Source organism: Callionymus lyra, chromosome 11 (assembly GCF_982586985.1).
Source record: "Callionymus lyra chromosome 11, fCalLyr1.hap1.1, whole genome shotgun sequence".
Classification (NCBI taxonomy): Eukaryota; Metazoa; Chordata; class Actinopteri; order Syngnathiformes; family Callionymidae; genus Callionymus; species Callionymus lyra.
The window spans coordinates 26,644,579-26,665,345 of record NC_141828.1 but is presented as its reverse complement, the minus strand read 5'-3'; the positions used below and the strand labels follow the sequence as shown (position 1 = coordinate 26,665,345).

The 20,767-nt window shown below is 35.9% G+C and overlaps 1 protein-coding gene across 1 annotated transcript in view; it reads left to right on the top strand.

Annotated features, from left to right (window-relative positions):
• Nucleotides 1-20,477, top strand: part of fmn2a (formin 2a) — a 59,849-nt gene extending 39,372 nt beyond the window's left edge. The window contains exons 13-17 of the mRNA XM_087802431.1: nt 3,897-3,989; nt 11,197-11,248; nt 12,882-13,031; nt 19,629-19,710; nt 19,779-20,477. Of these exons, the coding sequence (XP_087658557.1) occupies nt 3,897-3,989; nt 11,197-11,248; nt 12,882-13,031; nt 19,629-19,710; nt 19,779-19,805 (404 nt within the window). The 3' untranslated portion in view covers nt 19,806-20,477. The remainder of the gene's footprint in view (nt 1-3,896; nt 3,990-11,196; nt 11,249-12,881; nt 13,032-19,628; nt 19,711-19,778) is intronic.
• The last annotated feature ends 290 nt before the right edge of the window (nt 20,478-20,767 follow it).

Here is a 20,767-nt window from a genome sequence, read left to right as displayed (position 1 = left end):
GGTTCACTAATTTCCAAAGAGAAGGATGCAGCAGGAATCGATCAATTATGACCATATGATGTGCTCCTTTCTCCTAAAAAACCTGCAAGCGTGGTATGGTGAGGATCCAACCTGTGCCCTCTGTCCAACTCCAGCTGCTCTCAAACACATATTGACATTAAGAGTCTGGCGGCAGCAATTGACACCAAGAGGAACAATTAACACTCCTTGCCTCAGAGAACAACAAACTCCATAAAAACACCCGTTTTCGTCCAAGAGAGACAGAGGAAGCCAAAACATCCCAGTACCAAGTCAGAAACTGATCAGCTAGCTCTGGCCGTAGATTGGAAGATTCTAGTTGAAATTGGACAACTAATCTTTTCACCTGAGATTGCAGCTACCACTCTCACTCTTGCCCCCCTCGCTAAGGTCAGTCCACATCTTAAAACTCACAGTTCCATGGGAGAGTTTTACCGAAGAAGCGTATGAGCTCAAGACACAGAACGTTCAGCAGACGCGCAACAACGAGGATGGAAGGTCAAAGATATCCAGTGAAGTGGGGTGCAGAGATTTTAGGGCTTATTCTACCATCAGCCTGCTGAAAGACCTTGGTATCCACAGACAGGCTCTTGGACAGGCAACTAGATTCAGTCTCTGAAGCAGCCAAAAGAAGCAGCCAGTGGATATGACTCAAGTGGGAGGACCCTTGCTAGGCTCACAGATCATGACCTACCCAGTAGCCCCTCCTCCTGGAGAAGGAAGAACAATTTATGCGGTCAGTACTAGGCCAGACTCAGGGGAGAGGACGTCCCTGCCGTGCGTAGTCCCATTTGCTGCGCCATTTAATGCATGATTGTGCATTGGACACAAGCTCAGGCTCGATCACCCTGTAGCTTGCCACCTTTGAGTGGTGTTGAAAGGCCCAAACACCCTATGAATTAAAGGTATATCCAGCTCCAAGCCATTTTCAAGTCAATTTTAGTCAAGCAATTTTTTATTTATAAAGCACATTTACAAACAACCTAGGCTGACCAAAGTGCTTTACAGGTGCTCAAAAACATAAGATGCAACGACATAAAAGACACACAATTAAGGGCACATCATGAGAAACACAAATAGAAGCTACGGGGTCGAGGATTTTGGATTAAAAGATGCAGAATAAAAGTGCGTTTTAAGTGATGATTTAAAAAGTTAAATGGCCTTGGCGCTTCGGATGTGCCATGGCAGGGCATTCCAGAGCCGAGGAGCTGCCACTGCAAAAGTCTCCTCTGGTCTTACTTTTGTTATAGGAACATCCAGCAATAGCTGATTAGCTGGTCCAAGAGATCTGGCTGGGGTATGGATATGTAGCAGTTCAGCCAGATACTTCAACATCAACCTCTGGGACTACCATCTATTGCCACAAGAGACAGTTTATCATAACGTCCCTTGTTTTATGAATCTACCTCAGTTTTATCAAAACGCTGTTATTGGCTAACTAAGCTATAACGCTATCGAAATATTACTTTAAAGTATTGGAATATTGCTAGATCCTGGCTCCTGCATGGGTATGGGTGACTTTAGTTGTCCAAAAAAGACCCAAGTTCTTGTGGGTGTGATTACTGTTGGCTGGAGGAGGAGTGAAGCCATTATTACGTCTCGTAACCTCTTGTTCACCAAGATTTCTGCTGGTCATTGTGATTCAAAAGAACCAATTAAAGTTGAAATTAAGTGGATTTTCTTTCCAATTAAAAAAACAACAACAAGGAGTCTGAAAGCCTCTTCTCCTAGTGATCCTCTTCTGGTACTCCTGATCATTGGCCCTTCTTTCCTTCTATAAATATTTAGTCTGTAACAAGTCATCGTCACACTGTTGGAACTCAGCAAAATAAAGACTTTATTTGCTCAATAAATGGGCGTAAAGGAAGTAAAGGTTTTTTTATTTGGGTTTGAAGAATCAGTCCAACAGGATCAGTGGCTGATTAATGGAGGGAGGAAAAAAAAGCTAATGAACGATGCCACTGGGAAATCCTTAAGTTTCATCTGCTGTTTCGAGTCACTCAGCACTTGGAACACTTTCCAAGGACTCGTGTGCCCACGGGTGGTTATAATAAGACATTTGAGCAAACCTGTGTGTATTTGTGTGGGTCTGTGTGTGCGTGTGGACAATTCTCCAAAGCTCGTCTGTTCTCCATCGCATTTTATGTATCTTTGCTGCTAAAGCGTTCAGGAGATAAGTTGGTGCCAAATATTGTTTTTCCTCCCCACATAATGGTTCTTTAGGCTGTTGGTTATTTGCAATTCATAAAGAAGAAGTCTCTCTCCGGGGATCTGGACTCTGGTCCGCCTCAGCCCCGGGATCAGGCCTAGTGGCTCACGATGTGCAGACATAAATACATCATCACATGCTTTACCTGCAGAGCTCTTCATTACCGCTGAGCAGTCTAGCAGACGCGCTCTTTGATGACGGTTCTTGCAGGGGGGTTCAGATGGGTCGGCCTTGGCCGGCCCCAGAGGACCCACAGTGTTGAGGATCCTGCTTGTTTTGAGCCGTCGTAGGAGGCCCCATATGGTGTTTGAGTTACTTTTGCCCCACTTCCTGGTCCAGCAGGATTAGAAGGTCAGTTTACTAATCATGTCTTCACGGTGGTGCAAAATGATCATGATAAACCTTTTTTAAAAACACATTTGTGTGATGAGTGCTGGGGTGTCAAACTTTATCAGAAAACAAGATTTATTTAGCGCTCTTGGTCACTCGTCCATAAAATTCATCAAATTCATAAACAAAAGTGTCAAATTCCTCTATCTTCACATATTTTTGTCTTTGTACAATTCTTTGGCATCTTATCGCCATATCAACAGGAATATTGATCTACTTCAGATTTTTAGCAACATAAAATGACTTTAATGGCAAGCTTTTAAATTTTAATTTTCCAGAGCACAAACATCCCCCGATTCAGTAATAAACCAGAACAATGACCTTTTTTTTTTTACATAACATTGTATTTAGTATTATGAACAAGGTAGAACAGGCTTCCATTTTCCATGCCAGAAATCTGACAATTTGGAACCAACATTAAATGTGTTAATCAGTAAAGTCACTTTGTTTAGCTTATTTTATTTATATTTTTATTTTGTTTATACTGTCGTTTTATTCAGTTACTGTTTTGTTATTTAATGCTATCGTCCTCTTCTGTGTGCTTTTTGGTTTTTCTATTCCTTCTGTCTACTGGAAAACAGAAATTTCCCTGAGAGTGTCATCTCAAAGGGATCAATAAAGTGCAGTCTAAGTCTAAGTCTAAGTTCCTATAAGTGTCATAACTGAATGAATGAATGCTCACACTTTTGACCAGGTTTAACCTCAGACTTTAAATGTTCAAACTGCTGTTTTTAAGACTCGTCTAATGAGACTGAAAATTATGTTTTTTAAAACTAATGTACAAATCATTTGTTTATCTTTGGCAAATAAAATGCTTTCTAATAATAAGAAAAATACGTGATGACTGTAGATCATTTTTAAGACACAATTTAAATTCAAATCTATATGATTTTCTATTCACTGTTGTTCATTGAAGAAAAGGTATAAAATACTTCTAGTGAGTTTCCAGGGAAACATTTTTAAAACTGAAAAGCCTCCATATGGTCGACAGTCCTTGTCTTCAGTATTAACTCAATGATCTTTGTTTACTGCTAAAGTTCCATGAAATCTTTTGATGTTTTTCTTTGTTTTTGGCTGTCGTCATCAGTTTAAAAATCAGTTTTCCTGCTTTATACTTATTGAATGTTAGTGTTCCATATTCAAGAAAGTGTCCTAATGTTTGTTATCGTTTAATTCTTAAAGTCCCAGGATAGTGAAAAACATCTTGATTTCTAACATGTTGTCCTGTATTTAACAACTACCATTTATTAAATATTTCTTCTCATGTCTTTTCTTCCAGCGTGTTCGACGGAGACGGAGAAAGTATGCAAGTTATCCTCTGAAGAAAACCTGCAGCCCTTTAAGGACAAGATGGATGCGTTTTTGAGCCAAGGTAAGCCAGAGCTCCACTTGAGTGGAACTGATGGATGATAAGACCTTTCACGGAGTCACTGGAGGAGGAAACCAGTGACATTTTGTTTCCTTTAGTCAAGAGTTTAAAGAAAACGATGGATGAACTGTCACTGGGCTATGTTTGAGGAGAGGGTGTTTCAGACCTAAGATGATGGTGCAACACGTTTAGAAACACAAACGCAAAGAATACGTGAATAAGATGCTGAAAAACGCCTTTATTACGTCATTAGTTTTTCTATTTTTGGCATGAATTTATGGACTTTTTTATTGCACTTTAACATTAAGCAATTTATGTGATTCTGAGTCCTTCCTGAAGTAAATCAGTGTCATCAGAATGAGTTTAATTTTTTAAACTTTGGAACTTTTTTTTTTCTTTTATGCATTAAAATATTAACATTCAGCCAATAGTATGATTTAAATTATTTTATTAGGAAAATAAATATCTGAATTTTGGAATTAGAATATCAAACTGAATGTGTAAAAAAACAAAAAATTAATTTAAAGAAATGCAATTTCAATATATTAATAATTGAATTCTTTTTTTTAAATAAACAAATGCCTAAAAAACCTTTTATATATAACACATTTCCGAAGTTTCAACATCTAAAATGTTATGGAAGCATATCCATATATAATAATAGACATGGTAAAGCCCTTAGAAAATATTGAGATGGCAATATATCGCGCTGTGCTTTTCCACCGAACTGTATCTATGTTCAGCACTATGTATGGATTATTTTAAAATATATATATATTTTTTTTAATTTTGCTTGCAAATCATATTTTATGTGTTACGATATGTTTTTTTTTTTCGGTGGTGACTTAGGACGAGAGGATACAGAGGACTCCAGCATCTTTAAAGCTAATATTTGGACATATTTTGGTCTCAAAACAAATTAAAGCAGTTACAACTTTGTCAAGAGTCATGTGGTCTGTAAATTCTGTATGTAAATTGCCAGATTAAAATACTAAAAATACAGTATATCCTCGTCCATACAGTATCACAATATAAGGTATCGTTGACCCTGTATTATGATACGTATCATGTCAAGACATTCTTGACAATACAGACCAGTAATATATATAGTGCCATCAGAATATTTAATTCCTTAAATTAACTTTTCAAATGTTAAAACATATTAATATTTACATTGAAATGTTGTTTTTAAAGCATCAAATTACTTTTTGCAATTATTTTATTCATTCATTTATAGAGTGGAAGGTTGAATTTGTTTAGTTTTTTTTAAATAATTGAATAAAAAAATGTGAATGTTTTCAAAATTAATTTAAAAAAAGGACTCGGAGTTTAATAAACTCAAATAAAACAAAAGCCAAATAATTTTATATATATATATATATATATATATATTACATCCTTTTAAATGTAATATTATCTGATAGCACTATTATACCATCAGTTATATTGAATTTAAAAGGCTACTCCTTAACTGTTTAAGCGTCACACAGACTTGAATTCGAAAGTTTTATGGCGACTGGCAGCAGCTCGTCAGTCCGGGTGAAGTCCAGCATGTCTGCAGACACGTTTCCACGTCTGCTTCATGTCGTCCACTCATGATCTACGCTCTCCACGGGTTCAGACTTGAGGTCGTCTGATTGTTGCGCAGCGTATCCAATTGCTAGCAGCTATTGTTTCAACTTTCTTCTTAGATTCTTCATGGTTGTGTTTCATCCTGATGGTTTCCATATAAAACCAGTAACTCTTCCTGCAGCGAAATATTTACGACTCTTGAAGCTACTAAGCTGATATTTTCTGGTTCTGTTGGAGGATGTTTGATTATTTTCTCTGTTGCTCAATATTTTTTCCTTCTCTTTATGTTCCTATCTGTCATTGGAGGTTTAGACACAACAAGGAGACAGTTTGAAAAAATAATTGAGCAGATTAAAGTCAAAATAAATGTTTGCTGGCGCCACAATGGAACATTTAAAACCTGCTGTGTAAGCAGAGTTAGAAACTGGAATTAAAAGGTAAAAGAAAGAAAACAAATGTATTGTTTTGTATATAAGTCACAGCTTAATCCTGCCGACTGCTAATAATTCAGACAATATGTGTCAAACTGGAGGTGCTGTATCTTAATCGCGCACTTCTCTAAGTGCACTGCTTTACAGTACACTGTGAGACAGTGCACTTACTTGCACAGTGCGCAAAATCAGTGTAGTCCTTCTCAAATCAAACTCTGCCGCTACACACTTACCGGAAATGACTCGACAGCTTCTTCTACTACTTTTTCAAAATACTAAGTGTAAGTGCAGAAGTGCAAGATTTGGAACACAGCCTTGGAGACTATGGTGTACATACCAGACAGAATGGTGCATCACGGAAAAACTTTTTGTACAGAAATACTGCACTTCTTCTCGCATTATTTTTTTTCAAAGGCGGATTTGTTTTTTGTGTCGGGGGTTGCACTGATGACTCTTCAGTGACGTCACTCTGACCAATCAGTTACCAGCACTCAGACAACGAAACCCTTTCAGAGCTGGCTTGGCTCACTTGGAACCAGAGCTGAGCCGGTACTGAAAATAGTATCTGCTTGGTGGAAACACAACAAACCAGGTAGAGTTGATAAGAGTATGACTCTTGAAAAGGGCCATAACTACCTAAACAATACTTTCTTTCGTGTTTTTCATTTCTTTGATCTTATTCTCTTGAGTTTAGTTTGATCTGTGATGTTCAAACTGTAACCGTAACCTTGATAAGGTCAGTAGATTTGTACTGTTTCTATAGTGAGAAGAGTTCATAACAACGAGGAGCTCACGAAGCTGCTGTGAAACTACAAACATCAAAGGCTGTCTTTTTCTTAATTATTCTTGTTATTGACTCATTGTCACAATCGTAACTCTGTTCTCATGATCTGCATTCTCCTGCAGAATTTAAACTGAAAAGATAACCTTGAAATTGAACAAAGCATTTCTTGTAAAATGATGTAAAAATCCTGCTTTTGAAAAATTCTTCAAATAGTTGAACAACTGTGTGTCTGGAACGAATCATCGGTTCACCTCCAAACGGCAACTGAAAATCACTGAAATATCAGTTCACTTTGAGGGTATGAAGTCAAGAACATTGACATTGACTTGATTGTGTCTCATCCTGAGAATGTTTGTTGTCTTCTGGTCCAGATGTCTCCCACTTGTGTTTTTATCTCCATAATCGACTTCTACTCCAAGACTTGTGGTTCACTTGAAGACTGTAAACCTGCCTTTGTTTTGTCTGTTTTAACATAACAAGTATCTTTTTTCCCTCTAAAGGCAACACAGTCTTTGACCCTGACCACAGTGGGCTCTCTGTGACCGATCCTTGTGAGGGTCCTCGCTTCTCTCGCCCGCTTTTGTATTCAAATGAAGCCGCGATAATGCGTCGCACATGTGGCTCATGCTAATATTCACCGTTCTAGACGATGGATCGCATCGTCTCACTCTCGCATTTTGGGGAGAATCTTTCGTGACATGTGAGCCGGAAGACGATGGGAAAAAAAAGAACAATGTTGAAGTTATTTTTGTTATTTCACAATTTTCTGAGAGGCCCGGGTTAAACTGTTTCAGGCTCTGTCAGTGAAACCACTTTTGTTTATTTTCTGACCATGAAACTAACCACAGAATAACAGAGGGAGCGTCGAGCACCATGGTTTGGTCTCCTCGCCCGCCTCACGACTCTCGTGCCCACCAGTAATAGAGATGTTATGATCATCCAGATTTAAAGAATCCTCATAACTAACTAAACCCTTTTTTAATATTGTTTTATTGTTTTATCTTAACACAATCCAATTAAACCACATAATCTCATCAAATATTCATGCAGCCAGATCCTTTATTGAAGATTTCTGTTGGACAAAATAATGTTTATTTATACAAATATTATTGAATGAGTAAATGTACCTTTCTCTAAACAATTAAATAACCAACAACTTTACCTTTTTTATATTTTTTGAGTGACTCTGTTCAGTTTAACAAAATAATGCTAAAGTTCTAAAAAAAAAAGTTTTCTTTAAATTATCCTCATTGTAAAACATAAAATAATTAATTATTTATTTCAATTTATTTTGAAAAACAAAGTACTGAAATGTAGAGACTATGTCAACTATATACAGTATATAACTTTAAAACATTTAGATTTCTTCTAGTAATGAATAACAACAGTACCAAATAAACATTTTTCTTTTGTCACGTTACTATATCAGGTTTACACATCAGTTGACCTTGTATAAAGTCAGGGCTCTAATATACACACAGCTAATTTATACTGCACTCCATTACCTGGTTTGAACTACTTATTATTTGAAACAAAATATTATAAATATACTGTAGTCGAGAGGTCTCAAACTTGCAGTCTGCATTAATTTATATTCTGACTCCCTCCATCTTATGTCTAAGTTTTATGAGTGCAGGTAGAGCAAATGATTTTTTCAAAGTCAGAAAACATAAGTATGTAAAAAGTGAAGTACTCGAGCTCTTCGTCTTCATCTTCGTTGAAAAAGACACTCAAAAACATCCAAATATCACCATACTGCTGGTCTGCAACGTCCTTCTTGTATTGAGGCCTTGATGAGAAGAATTGTTTTGGAAAAAAAAAATTAAGTCTATATTTTACATTAATTTTATTTAGGTCATTTAAACAGTAGCAAGCCATGTAAACCGGAAGTACTCCGGGTAAATAATGTGAGCACTTACAGCGTAGACAGTAGACTGCATGCACTCTGAATGGATCTTCTTAAGCATCTTTTTGGACGAAGATGAAGACAACCAAGCTCCAGTCGCTAGATTACCACACAAGCTGGTGGAGGTCGCACAAAAGAAACACCATGAAAGACCTCAACCTGGACTATTACGCCATAGTCTACTATTGCTGTGCTCAGCATCCTGCTCCTACTGATCCTGCAGGTCTGCTGTAGATGTTCTGTTTAATATCACCGTAAGGAGAATCATTATTTTTCACTGCACACTTATTTCCGTGACTCGAGATCTTTCATTGCTTTGACAACTCGCCAGTTTGTCAGCATGACTCTAAAACTACTGAGCCGCTTCTAATGAATCTACATGTAGGTCTGAAGTCCCGCCAACAAGAAAACCCATGAATTTAAAATAGCATTTTGCTTTTTCTTTGGAAATGCAAAAAAACCTTTCGGTGGACTCAAGGAGTCACGAGATTAGAAAATGTTTATTAGGTGTGTTATTAGAGTTTGTGTGATTTAAATATTAAAAATCATATATCACTGATGCTAGAGAGACGACAAATCAACTTAAAAGCTGCTTTAATAACCTTAAAATACTTTTTTTATTCTAAAATCTCAGGATGTGGATCAAAACATGTATTAAGATACTTTAGTCACTCTTTTCTATTAATTCCGAGGGTCAAGATTTAGAACCAAGAGTTTGCCTGGGATCCTCAGAACAGGCTCTGGCTTCAATTACTCATGGCAACCAGATATTCCAGGGATACGAGCTGGACGTGTGTTCATGCCAGGAAAGCTTGTCTGTATCATCCACAATCATGTCTGTCTGGGGGAAAAAAGCCACATGCCGGCAATTCGATGTCGGTCATTTCTGATCATTTGGCAGTTTGAGGCCAATTATTGATGTCGAGGGACTAGCAGACGCTTTATGAAGTGGATTTAATATCCGAGCCGAACTACTCATATGGGGAAAATAATGGATCCGGATTTCATCCTGAACATTTATATTTTAGAGTGGGCTTATAAAACAACACAAGTGCAGTCACTGTGAGTTATTTACGATGGTGTCACGGGTGCACTTGTGTGGTCAACCTGCATCATCTCTAGATTATTCTTTTATTTTTTTTCCTTTTTCTTCTCCTGTCTCCCTCGCCGGCACTCACTTTTGAGTTCAGAACCAAGTCTAGGTCCAAATTCAAACATGACTTTCACTTACATTTTTTCTCTGTATTTTTCCAATCAGATGAATCATTTAACATTTTGAATGTTAAAACTTAAAGAAAATTAGGAAAATATATATACAGTATATATATATATATATTTGTAATAGTTGAATTAAATAATTTATAAAATGGAAGGGAGGAAGTTTTTTTATTACTTTTTTTAAATGGTTCAATTATATTTTATTTGTAGTCTTTAATATATAAATGTTGGTATAGTAGTTCCACCATACAATACCAAGAGTACTGAGCTACTTTCAGTCAATCATGCGACGCAAATAAAAACATTAAAATAAAATTTAACAACGAAAAGAATGTTTGAGGAAGTAAAACTTCCAGGAAGTTGAATATTTATCTGCCTCAGAAAGTCTTCCAGTACCGAACAACGAGCTTTAGCAATGTGACTTTTTTTTTATAACGTTTTTTTCTTCAGTGCAGTTTGTTGTGTTTTTCAACATCTTTGGTTGACAATCTATGAAAAAGGCTGCATCGATTAAACACTGCAATGGCCCTTGAGCCAGACGTTGCTCCACAACACAACAATTTAGAGCAACTCCAGTCTTTCCACCCACATTTTTACAGTTATTTTTTTGATCAGAGTTTGCACATATAAATGCAGAGAAACCAGAAAGGTGCTGCTGAGGTTGAGTTGCTAGAGGTTTTATCAGTACTCTGGAGGCACCAAGGTTGTTCTTCTTTTGTTTGTAGCTATTCAGATTTAGTTCTGTGGATGATTAATTTGAGTCTAGAATCTTCTTTTCTCCCTGAACTGGTTTGAAGATGAAGACAGTCTCATTCGATTGATAACTGCAAACATAGTTGACTTATTTTCAACAGGAAATAAGTAAAAATTGTATATAATGTATCAATGACTTAATCTATAGAAAACTACATTAAATGTTATCACAAAATTAGATTCACCATCAAACGTACTTGTTGATAAAACACGATCCTGGTATAGTACTAAATAAATTGTATATTTATTTTACATTGCTCAGACTTTAAAGTTGGTTGGCTTGTGGCCCAAGAGGTTGTGGGTTCAATTCCAGCTCCATGTATGATTGTACTGTTAACCCTGAATTCTCCTGGTGGTAAACTGGCATGCTGCTTCACGGCCTACTCCCATCCACGTGTGATTGTGTGTGGGAAAGTGTAAAATAGTTGGAAGTCACTTCGGAGAAAAGCGTTTTCTTTTTCTAAATGAAAGTGTTTGCTGAATGTTTGCTAAACATAAATGTAGAATCTTTGATTAACTCATGATCTTTTTTCCTTTGTTTTCCAGCTAAATCTGAGCTGGAAACCCAAGAGCAGCAACTGACAGACACTCAGAAGACGTAAGTACGAAGCTTCAAGTGTTCCTAATTTGTCGAAGCTGTAATCGCAGTCAAGCGACGGAGAGTAAAGGCAGCGTAAAATCCATCATAGCCTAAAATGATCTTCCCTCGCTGCAGTGAAGAAACACAATCTGGCTGCTGTGTCAATATTTAGGACTCTCGGTTCCTCTAGTTACATGGAAGGTGCAGGCCGTCAGGCCAGGCCTTAAGGAGACGGGAGGCCCCCCTGTGCGGTGCCTGTGTTGTTTATCTAAGACCAGCGAGAGGAGACGGCCTCGGCTCCAGGCTTCTGTGACAGTCGGCCTGGAATGTGATGTTCCTATAGTTGACTCCAAACACAGAGACTCTGTTCACTGTATTGATCCGGTTTGAGCGACACATCCCTCACCCTGACACATCCCGACACTCCTGTGTCTTTTAGCTCCGCCTTCCTCTTGAATGAGGCCCTTGCCTTAGGATTGACTCAAACTTTTTAAAGCCATTGTAAGATATCCAAGATAAACCCCAACTATATTGGTATGAGAAACATGAAAATGTATTGCCCAAAAAACTGTGAAATGATTGGGTCAAAAACAGAAATTAGAAAAAAAGAATAAATATTTATACAAAAGAAAAAAGACCGGAAAATAATTGTCACAAGAGACTGATAAAGAATTGTCAACGAAAACAAAAATTAAAAAATTATATATTTGCAAGAAAAACAGAAAAAAAATTGCACAATCAGCAGTAAATGAATTGGCATGTGTAACAAATTGGCAAAAGTAAACCTATAAATACATTTTCCCAGAAAAACATTAGCAAAAACAACAAAAACTGTACTGTAAAACAGAGGGGGTGGGGGGTTATCTTAGGGTTCTCTGGCTTCCAGATATACATATGCAGTGGTCATTAACCTTGACCCTGAGGTAACACAAGGCAAATTCAATTAATTCTAGAATAATGTGGTGATGCTGTCCTCTTTGTTGCCTCTGAAATGGTTCTAAAGATACAATTGATTTTGTTAAAACAAGACAAGACTAGAAAACAATGCTTAGTTGAATAAAATACACAAACTCATGTGTGTTTAACCGAAGTCTGTTAATAAAGCATATTTATATATATTAGTGCTTTTTTAAAAGGTCAACTAATGTGAAAATCCAAGTCATTGATTCATTAAATTCTCCCCCGTGGTAGAGACTTCTAGGATTGGTGAAGTTCAGTGACAAACCTTATTGCTTGACCAATCACAGAAGAGCTGGTGTGGATATCTTAAACAAGATTTCAGCTCCAGAAAAACAGTGTTTTCAGTGGGCGGGGCTTAAGATAATTTCTTAATGTCAATATTTCAATGAATATAGAGTTTTTTTACAATGGAGGTCTAAGATCACTTAAACACACACTTACATCAACACATTAGTTAAACTTTAAAGAGACGAAATGTATTTTCTCATGATGAATTTGCTGTTTCATGGAACTAAAGCGTCAGGACTGCAGAGTCATCATTGGTTTACGTTTTTCCTCAATTAGCAGGAATAATTCCCAGATTAGTGTTCATATTGCGCCAATTTACCGAGCAGCGCCTGGTTTGACGATAATCACTTTCTCTAATCTGCTACTTTCCTCTTGAAGAAATGTGTTTGTTCTCCATCTTCAGCTTCTCGGAGCTGAGCGTGTCGTTCTCAGTTAAACCCAAAGCGGGAGAGAAAGAAGTCTCTCCTGGCACTCTCTTCGGCGTCTGGCACGAGTTCTCCAGCGATTTCAAAGACCAGTGGAAGAAGCAGAACAAGCTGATGCTGCAGGAGCGGTGAGTGATGTGGAGTCCGAGAGTTATCGACAGATCGACAGATCCTTCATATAAAACTCTTAAATACAACTTTATAGACTTTATACTTTCTTTTACAGAAAACAGAGCAGTGAAAATGGCAACGAAATTTTGATTCATGGCAACCGTTAAAAAACACAGCAGAGAGATGTTTATATCAAAAGTATAAATATAAATATTAATAAGTTAAAAATAGTGCAATATAGTATAAACAAATTGCTTTTAATAATTAATGTATATAAAGTGTAAATACAAATAAGTTAACAATAGTGCTAATATGTTATAAATAGAATAACATATTAGCCCCCCCAAAAAATAAATGAATTAATACAACTTTTTTTTCAATCATTTTGATTATAATATCAATGTGAAAATTTTATTATTATATATTATCACAAGAATTCAACTTTTTATTGGATGGATTGATGTTTGGTTTTTAATATAAAAATAATTTGGACATTAATAATTTAACTATATTATTCAAAAATAATTAACAGCGACAACATTTCAATTAAATATTATAAAAGTTTCAATATTTGAAACTGATATACTTCCAAACTACTTCAGCGTCCAAACAGGATCATTTCTCATTATTTATGAAGATCGTATCAGATTCATTCAAATTCATGACAGGAACTTCACTGCGTTGACCCAAATCCTCGTCTGGAGTAAAAACACTCGCAGCATCTCTCTGGCTTGATGAAGAACCGAGATATGTTGAAACACATTGAGCAGAACATGGATTTTTATTTGAATAAAACAAGAGATGCTTTTTTAGTAGGAATAAATTAAAAGAACTCTTGATGCTGATTCTTGTTCTGCGGTCAGAAGTTGAATTTGATGGACTTGTTGTTATTTTTGTATTGTGTTACATATTTATTATGTTGAAGATTTTCTGGTTTCCCAATAGACTCTCTGTCATCTGTAAGTTTTATCAAACATAATGAAAGTTGTTGTTTTTAATGGCACAAAATATAAAATGTAGTTACATATAAGATGAGATCTCTTTTAAAGCATACAAATACTGACTTTGTTTCTGTATACATTTGTAAAATTACCTTTAACAATTTTATGATAATTAATAAAAAAAATCAATTTTGAGTTTAAGTTAACAATTAATTATCTTACTTTGTTGACTATTCATTTCATTTAATGGAACATTTAAAAATGATTTCTATGAACAATTTGGATGTTTCTATTTTATATGTTATAGTTGATATATGTTATATATTTTTGTATTTGTTTTATTTACTGCAAAGATTAAAACTCTTTATTTCAACTTTTCATGTCAGACTCTTGGTAGTTGGATCTTTAAAAGCTTTTCTTTAAAATTAATAAGTGGTATGGAGGAACCACAGCATTCTCCAGAACCCGCCTGAGTGAGAACCCACTGATGGAAGCGTCGCTCTGGTTCTCTACTCTTCTTCTTGAGCGCTGCTGTTGAGAGTCTTGAGGATCCTGCTGATCTGTCATGAATCACACTCAGCACAGCTCCGGAACACACTGGAGTGAATCATGACGTTTGGACGTTTGACAAACCAGTCCAAATAGTCCAAATACCACATGGAAAGAATTCCCGTCATCTTCTGGTCAGTTGAGACCCTGAATCATGTCTGCGACGGTGTTGACGTCCCTTGTTGTGTTGACGTCCCTATTTCTTAGCTCGAGTGTGTTGATCGACGACATTTGTACCACTTTAATGATCATGTGGAAATGTTTCATCTCTGGTCCCCTAGGACTATGTTTTGCAAAATACTGCTTCTTGGTTTCCATGTTAACAATCGATGTGAACTGTTGTAACATCTATCTAAGTAACTTTGAGGCTGACGGTGTCAGGATGTGTGTGTTTTTTGCTTCAGTCCCCGACCATATTTTATATATATGTATATATCAGAGACCATATAGTCTCATTGTGTTGTTTAGCTTTTACCTGTATGAACGTTGTTTGATTTGTTTGTTCTGATTGACTGGTTTAGTTGAATAAAATAAGTCAATTAAAGTTAGTATCGTAAACTAACTTTTAACTTTTAGTGTAATTAAAAAAAATAAAAATAAAAATATTCTGATGAAAGTGATTTACTTCCATGAGGCTGACCATATTCTGGAGTCGCCCAGATGAGGACATTACTGCTTGGAGTAAGTTGTTTTTATGGGTTGGTTCGTGTCTATTTATCGTGCTTTTCCCTTCCAACTCATTTAAATGTATATATTCCGAATTCCCCAAAAAACTCTTAACCCTTGTGAAAACAAATGTGTTTTAGGTATACCTTGTGTGTTCTCTGGGGTAGGGGGGGAACGACGTCCACTACTGCATATTTACTGTATTTGCGGAGAAAACACAAGGGATACCACAAACACATCTGTTTTCGGGCCTTCGGGTCATCTTGACCCTGAGATAACATAAGGGTTAAAACGACCTCTGGGAGATCCTGTAAAGGCATCCCTCCAAAAGAGGAGATTTTTTTGTGGGTAAAAGAGGATGTGTGGTCCACTTCATGTTAACCATAAATAGTTGGTTCTGGTCCACATGTATTGGTCATGATGGTTAATATTTTAGCTTGATTGGTTGTTTTAGTTGATTGTTTTGTTTCATCTAATGTGTGTCTCTTGTTGTTTATCAATTTGTTTGTTTTTGTCAACTACCTAGCTGTTGAAACTTTAGTTATTAGGAGTCCCATAGTGTTAGGGCTTGGTTCTTGGTTAGTGGTTTAAGTAGAAAGGGTGGATGGTTACTTATAATTACAGATAAATTGGTTGCTTATATTAATGGATGGATTGATGGTTGCTTATATTAATGGATGGATTGATGGTTGCTTATATTAATGGATGGATTGATGGTTGGTTATATTAATGGACCATCAATCCATCCATTAATACAACCAACCATTGGTTATATTATTGGATGGGTTAATGATTGGTTATATTAATGGATGGGTTGATGGTTGGTTATATTAATGAATGGATTAATGGTTGGTTATATTAATGGATTGATTGATGGTTGGTTATATTAATGGACCATCAATCCATCCATTAATACAACCAACCGTTGGTTATATTATTGGATGGGTTGATGATTGGTTATATTAATTGATGGGTTGATGGTTGGTTACATTAATGAATGGATTAATGGTTGGTTATATTAATGGATGGATTGATGGTTGGTTATTACATTGGATGGATTGTTGGTTGGTTATATTAATGGATGGATTGATGGTTGGTTATATTAATGGGTGGATTGATGATTATTTATATTAATGAATGGATTGATGATTGGTTATATGAATGGTTGGATTGATGGTTGGTTATATTAATGGATGGATTGATGGTTGGTTATATTAATGGGTGGATTTAGGGTTAGTTATATTATTGGATGGATTGATGGTTGGTTATATTAATGGGTGGATTGATGATTATTTATATTAATGAATGGATTGATGATTGGTTATATTAATGGTTGGATTGATGGTTGGTTAATATATTGGATGGATTGTTGGTTATATTAATGGATGGATTGATGGTTGGTTATATTAATGGGTGGTTTTAGGGTTAGTTATATTATTGGATGGATTGTTGGTTGGTTATATTAATGAATGGATTGATGGTTGGTTATATTAATGAATGGATTGATGGTTGGTTATATTAATGAATGGATTGATGGTTGGTTATATTAATGAATGGATTGATGGTTGGTTATATTAATGGATGGATTGATGGTTGGTTAATATATTGGATGGATTGTTGGTTGGTTATATTAATGAATGGATTGATGGTTGGTTATATTAATGGATGGATTGATGGTTGGTTAATATATTGGATGGATTGTTGGTTGGTTATATTAATGGATGGATTGATGGTTGGTTATATTAATGGGTGGATTTAGGGTTAGTTATATTATTGGATGGATTGATGGTTGGTTATATTATTGGATGGATTGATGGTTGGTTATATTAATGGGTGGATTGATGATTATTTATATTAATGAATGGATTGATGGTTGGTTATATTAATGGTTGGATTTAGGGTTAGTTATATTATTGGATGGATTGATGTTTGGTTATATTAATAGATGGATTGATGGTTGGTTATATTAATGGGTGGATTTAGGGTTATTTATATTATTGGATGGATTGATGGTTGGTTATATTAATGGGTGGATTTAGGGTTAGTTATATTATTGGATGGATTGATGGTTGGTTATATTAATGGATGGGTTGATGGTTGGTTATATTAATGGATGGGTTGTTGGTTGGTTATATTAATGAATGGATTGATGGTTGGCTATATTAATGGATGGATTGATGGTTGGTTATATTAATGGTTGGATTGATGGTTGGTTATATTAATGCATGGATTGATGGTTGGTTATATTAATGGATTGATTGATGGTTGGTTATATTAATGGATGGATTGATGGTTGGTTATATTAATGAATGGATTGATGGTTGGCTATATTAATGGATGGATTGATGGTTGGTTATATTAATGGATGGATTGATGGTTGGTTATATTAATGGAATGGGTTGTTGGTTGGTTATATTATTGAATGGATTGATGGTTGGCTATATTAATGGATGGATTGATGGTTGGCTATATTAATGGATGGATTGATGGTTGGTCATATTAATGGATGGATTGATGGTTGGTTATATTAATGGGTGGATTGATGATTATTTATATTAATGAATGGATTGATGGTTGGTTATATTAATGGTTGGATTTAGGGTTAGTTATATTATTGGATGGATTGATGTTTGGTTATATTAATAGATGGATTGATGGTTGGTTATATTAATGGGTGGATTTAGGGTTATTTATATTATTGGATGGATTGATGGTTGGTTATATTAATTGGTGGATTTAGGGTTAGTTATATTATTGGATGGATTGAAGGTTCGTTATATTGATGGATGGGTTGATGGTTGGTTATATTAATGGGTGGATTTAGGGTTAGTTATATTATTGGATGGATTGATGGTTGGTTATATTAATGAATGGGTTGATGGTTGGTTATATTATTGGATGGATTGATGGTTGGTTATATTAATGGATGGGTTGATGGTTGATTGTATTAGTAGATGGATTGATGGTTGGTTGTATTAATAGATGGATGGATGGTTGGTTATATTAATGGGTGGATGGTTAGTTATATCAATGGATGTACGGTTAGTTATATTAATGGATGTATGGATTGTCATTTTATTAGACGGATGGATGGTTATTTTATTGGCTGGAAGGATGGATGTTTGTATTATTGGACAGATGGATGACCTTAATAATCCCTTGGAAAAATGTATTTGGTAAATAATAATAATACATTTTATTTATGTTGCACTTTTCTTCAAACAAGGCCTTAAAGTGATACTGCAGTTAAAACAGGTAAAAGAGAAGTCATGTTTGCATTTATGTGTAAGTATCATCATTTTTATTTTATCCGGGATGAGACAGGGAGCCAGTGCAGTGATTGAAGAATGGGGGTGATATGCTCATGTTTACGGACCTTCATCAGGAACCTGGCTGCGCTGTTTTAGATCTACTGCAAATGGTCTTGCCAGGTATCCTGATGAAGAGCCCATTGCATTTGTCCAGCCTAGAGGAAATAAATAAATGGACCAATTGTTGCTGGGAGGGACAAGGTGGGACAGAGTCTCAATATATTGCGAAAGTGGTAAAATGAGGTCTTGCACAACTGCTTTATGTGTTTGTTAAAGGTGAGGTGGGGGTCGAAAGAAACTCCAAGGGGTACTTATTTACTGAAACAAATAAGCTCAGAAAATTATCTTAATTTTTTGTTTGTTTGTTTGCTCAATTAGTTTTTATTCACACACATCAAGTTTTAACTAACATTCAATGGCTACAAACAAGCAACACAAACTGTGTAAAGATTGATGTAACTTTTGGTCGAGTTTCAGGAAGTCGTGTGGATGTTGCTGATGGATCATTTTATGTGTCAGGTTGTTTAAAATAGTTGTTGTTGGTTATATGTTGTGGTTTTATTTAGCCTGGGTGCGGTTCACTTTAGGTTTGGTTGTTTTTTGTTGGTTACTGGTCATTCTGTTGATCTGGCTAAGATTTTTGATTGTTTGTTCCAGTAGGTCACGCTCATCTGGTTTACAACATCTTAAGATCGGTTGAGTCTGTTGTTTGTACAAGAAAGTTTGATTGATTAATTATGTCTGTTTTTGTTTCTTGACTGCTCTTTGTTTAGTTGGTGGATCTTAAACTGAGGTATTTTTTGGGGTGTACAATGAGGCCTCGATTATAGCGAGGGTTACGTTTCTTAAATTAAACCAAAAAAATGTAACGTTTAACAACATGTATTTTAACTTGAATGAAGTGCCATCCCTCTCAAGAACCTTCTCAGTAATTGTGACCTGAACAGCAACCCAAATGCTTTGCCGCCCAGCCAACCAACCTAGTAAATCAACTGTTTGTAAAAGATTAAATATTTAGTCATTTTTGCAAATAAACGACAACGTTGTGACCACTGATGCTGAACCGTGACTTAAGATTGACAACTGTATTTCACGATGTTCACGATAAGCTCCTTCAGCAACTGAATCAGGTGACTCTGTGTTTCAGGGTGAAAATGGCGGAGGAGTGTTTCAAACAGGCCAAAGAGAAGTCTTCGTACAGCGTCAAGCCCAAACACGCCAGTGGCATCGTAAGTCGAAAAACGGAACCATCAAAGCTGTCACTTCCAACGCTGATTTATTTTTCTTGATCCCACAGAAAGCCAAACTTGGTCGGAAGATCTGATCCGACCGCTTGTCGGCCGGACTGTTGCATCAGTACAATCTGTTCTGGCGTCAGACATTTTTTTTGTTTTGATGTTTTCATAAATACTTTGATAACTCGAACCGCCAAGCCAAGTGTGTGTTATGATTCCACTTCCTCTGGCAGTGAACGTGACCAAAAAAGGGTTTTGAAAAAGCTCAGTGTCTACTTTGTAATTTGACTTTTTCATCTGAGCCCCGACATGTCTTGTCCTCCCTTCATCTTCCCTACGAAGAGTAATTTTTATAACATCTGTAATCTGGAACAAAACAATCTGCCAGACATGTGGTGCCTTATCGTGGACAATGAAGTGCTGTTTATTTTCAGAGAAATCTTGTGTTATTAAATTTGAAAAGAGCTGTTTTACAAACGGCTAAGATGCGACTAATTAACTTAGTCTTGTCCAACTTGATGACGCAACCTTTTTGATCACAGCACGTCCTGTGATGCATTCAATGACCCTCGTCCCTGCGAACCCTCAAGGTTTGGATTCAAACATGTCGTTGAGTTGTTCAAACAGCCCACATTTATTTTTTAAAAGTCTATGCAGTTAATTTGACTTTCGTGTGAGGAAGTGATTGGCCATGTGTTAACGAAAGTTGTTTGTGTTTTTTATTTTCATGTGCAATATCTGTTTTTGGTTAACGACAAGAAATAAATATTTATTCAATAATGCGCTTCAATAGTTTGCCATTCATCACCGGAGAAAACTGAAAAAAACCTTTAACTCAAGTTTTATGTTTTAGTCACAAAGACAGGATCAAGGTTTTTTCCTCTTTTTTGTGAATTGTTGAAATGTTCTAAAGCAATTATACAAAGTTTGACAAAATTACATTTTCTTACAACAAGTAACCAAACTTTGGTAAAAAAAAAAATTGCAATTTTCCGAAGCAATTTTAAAATTTCTTAGAATTTTAAATATTTTTCGTTAGTTTGTTTATTTG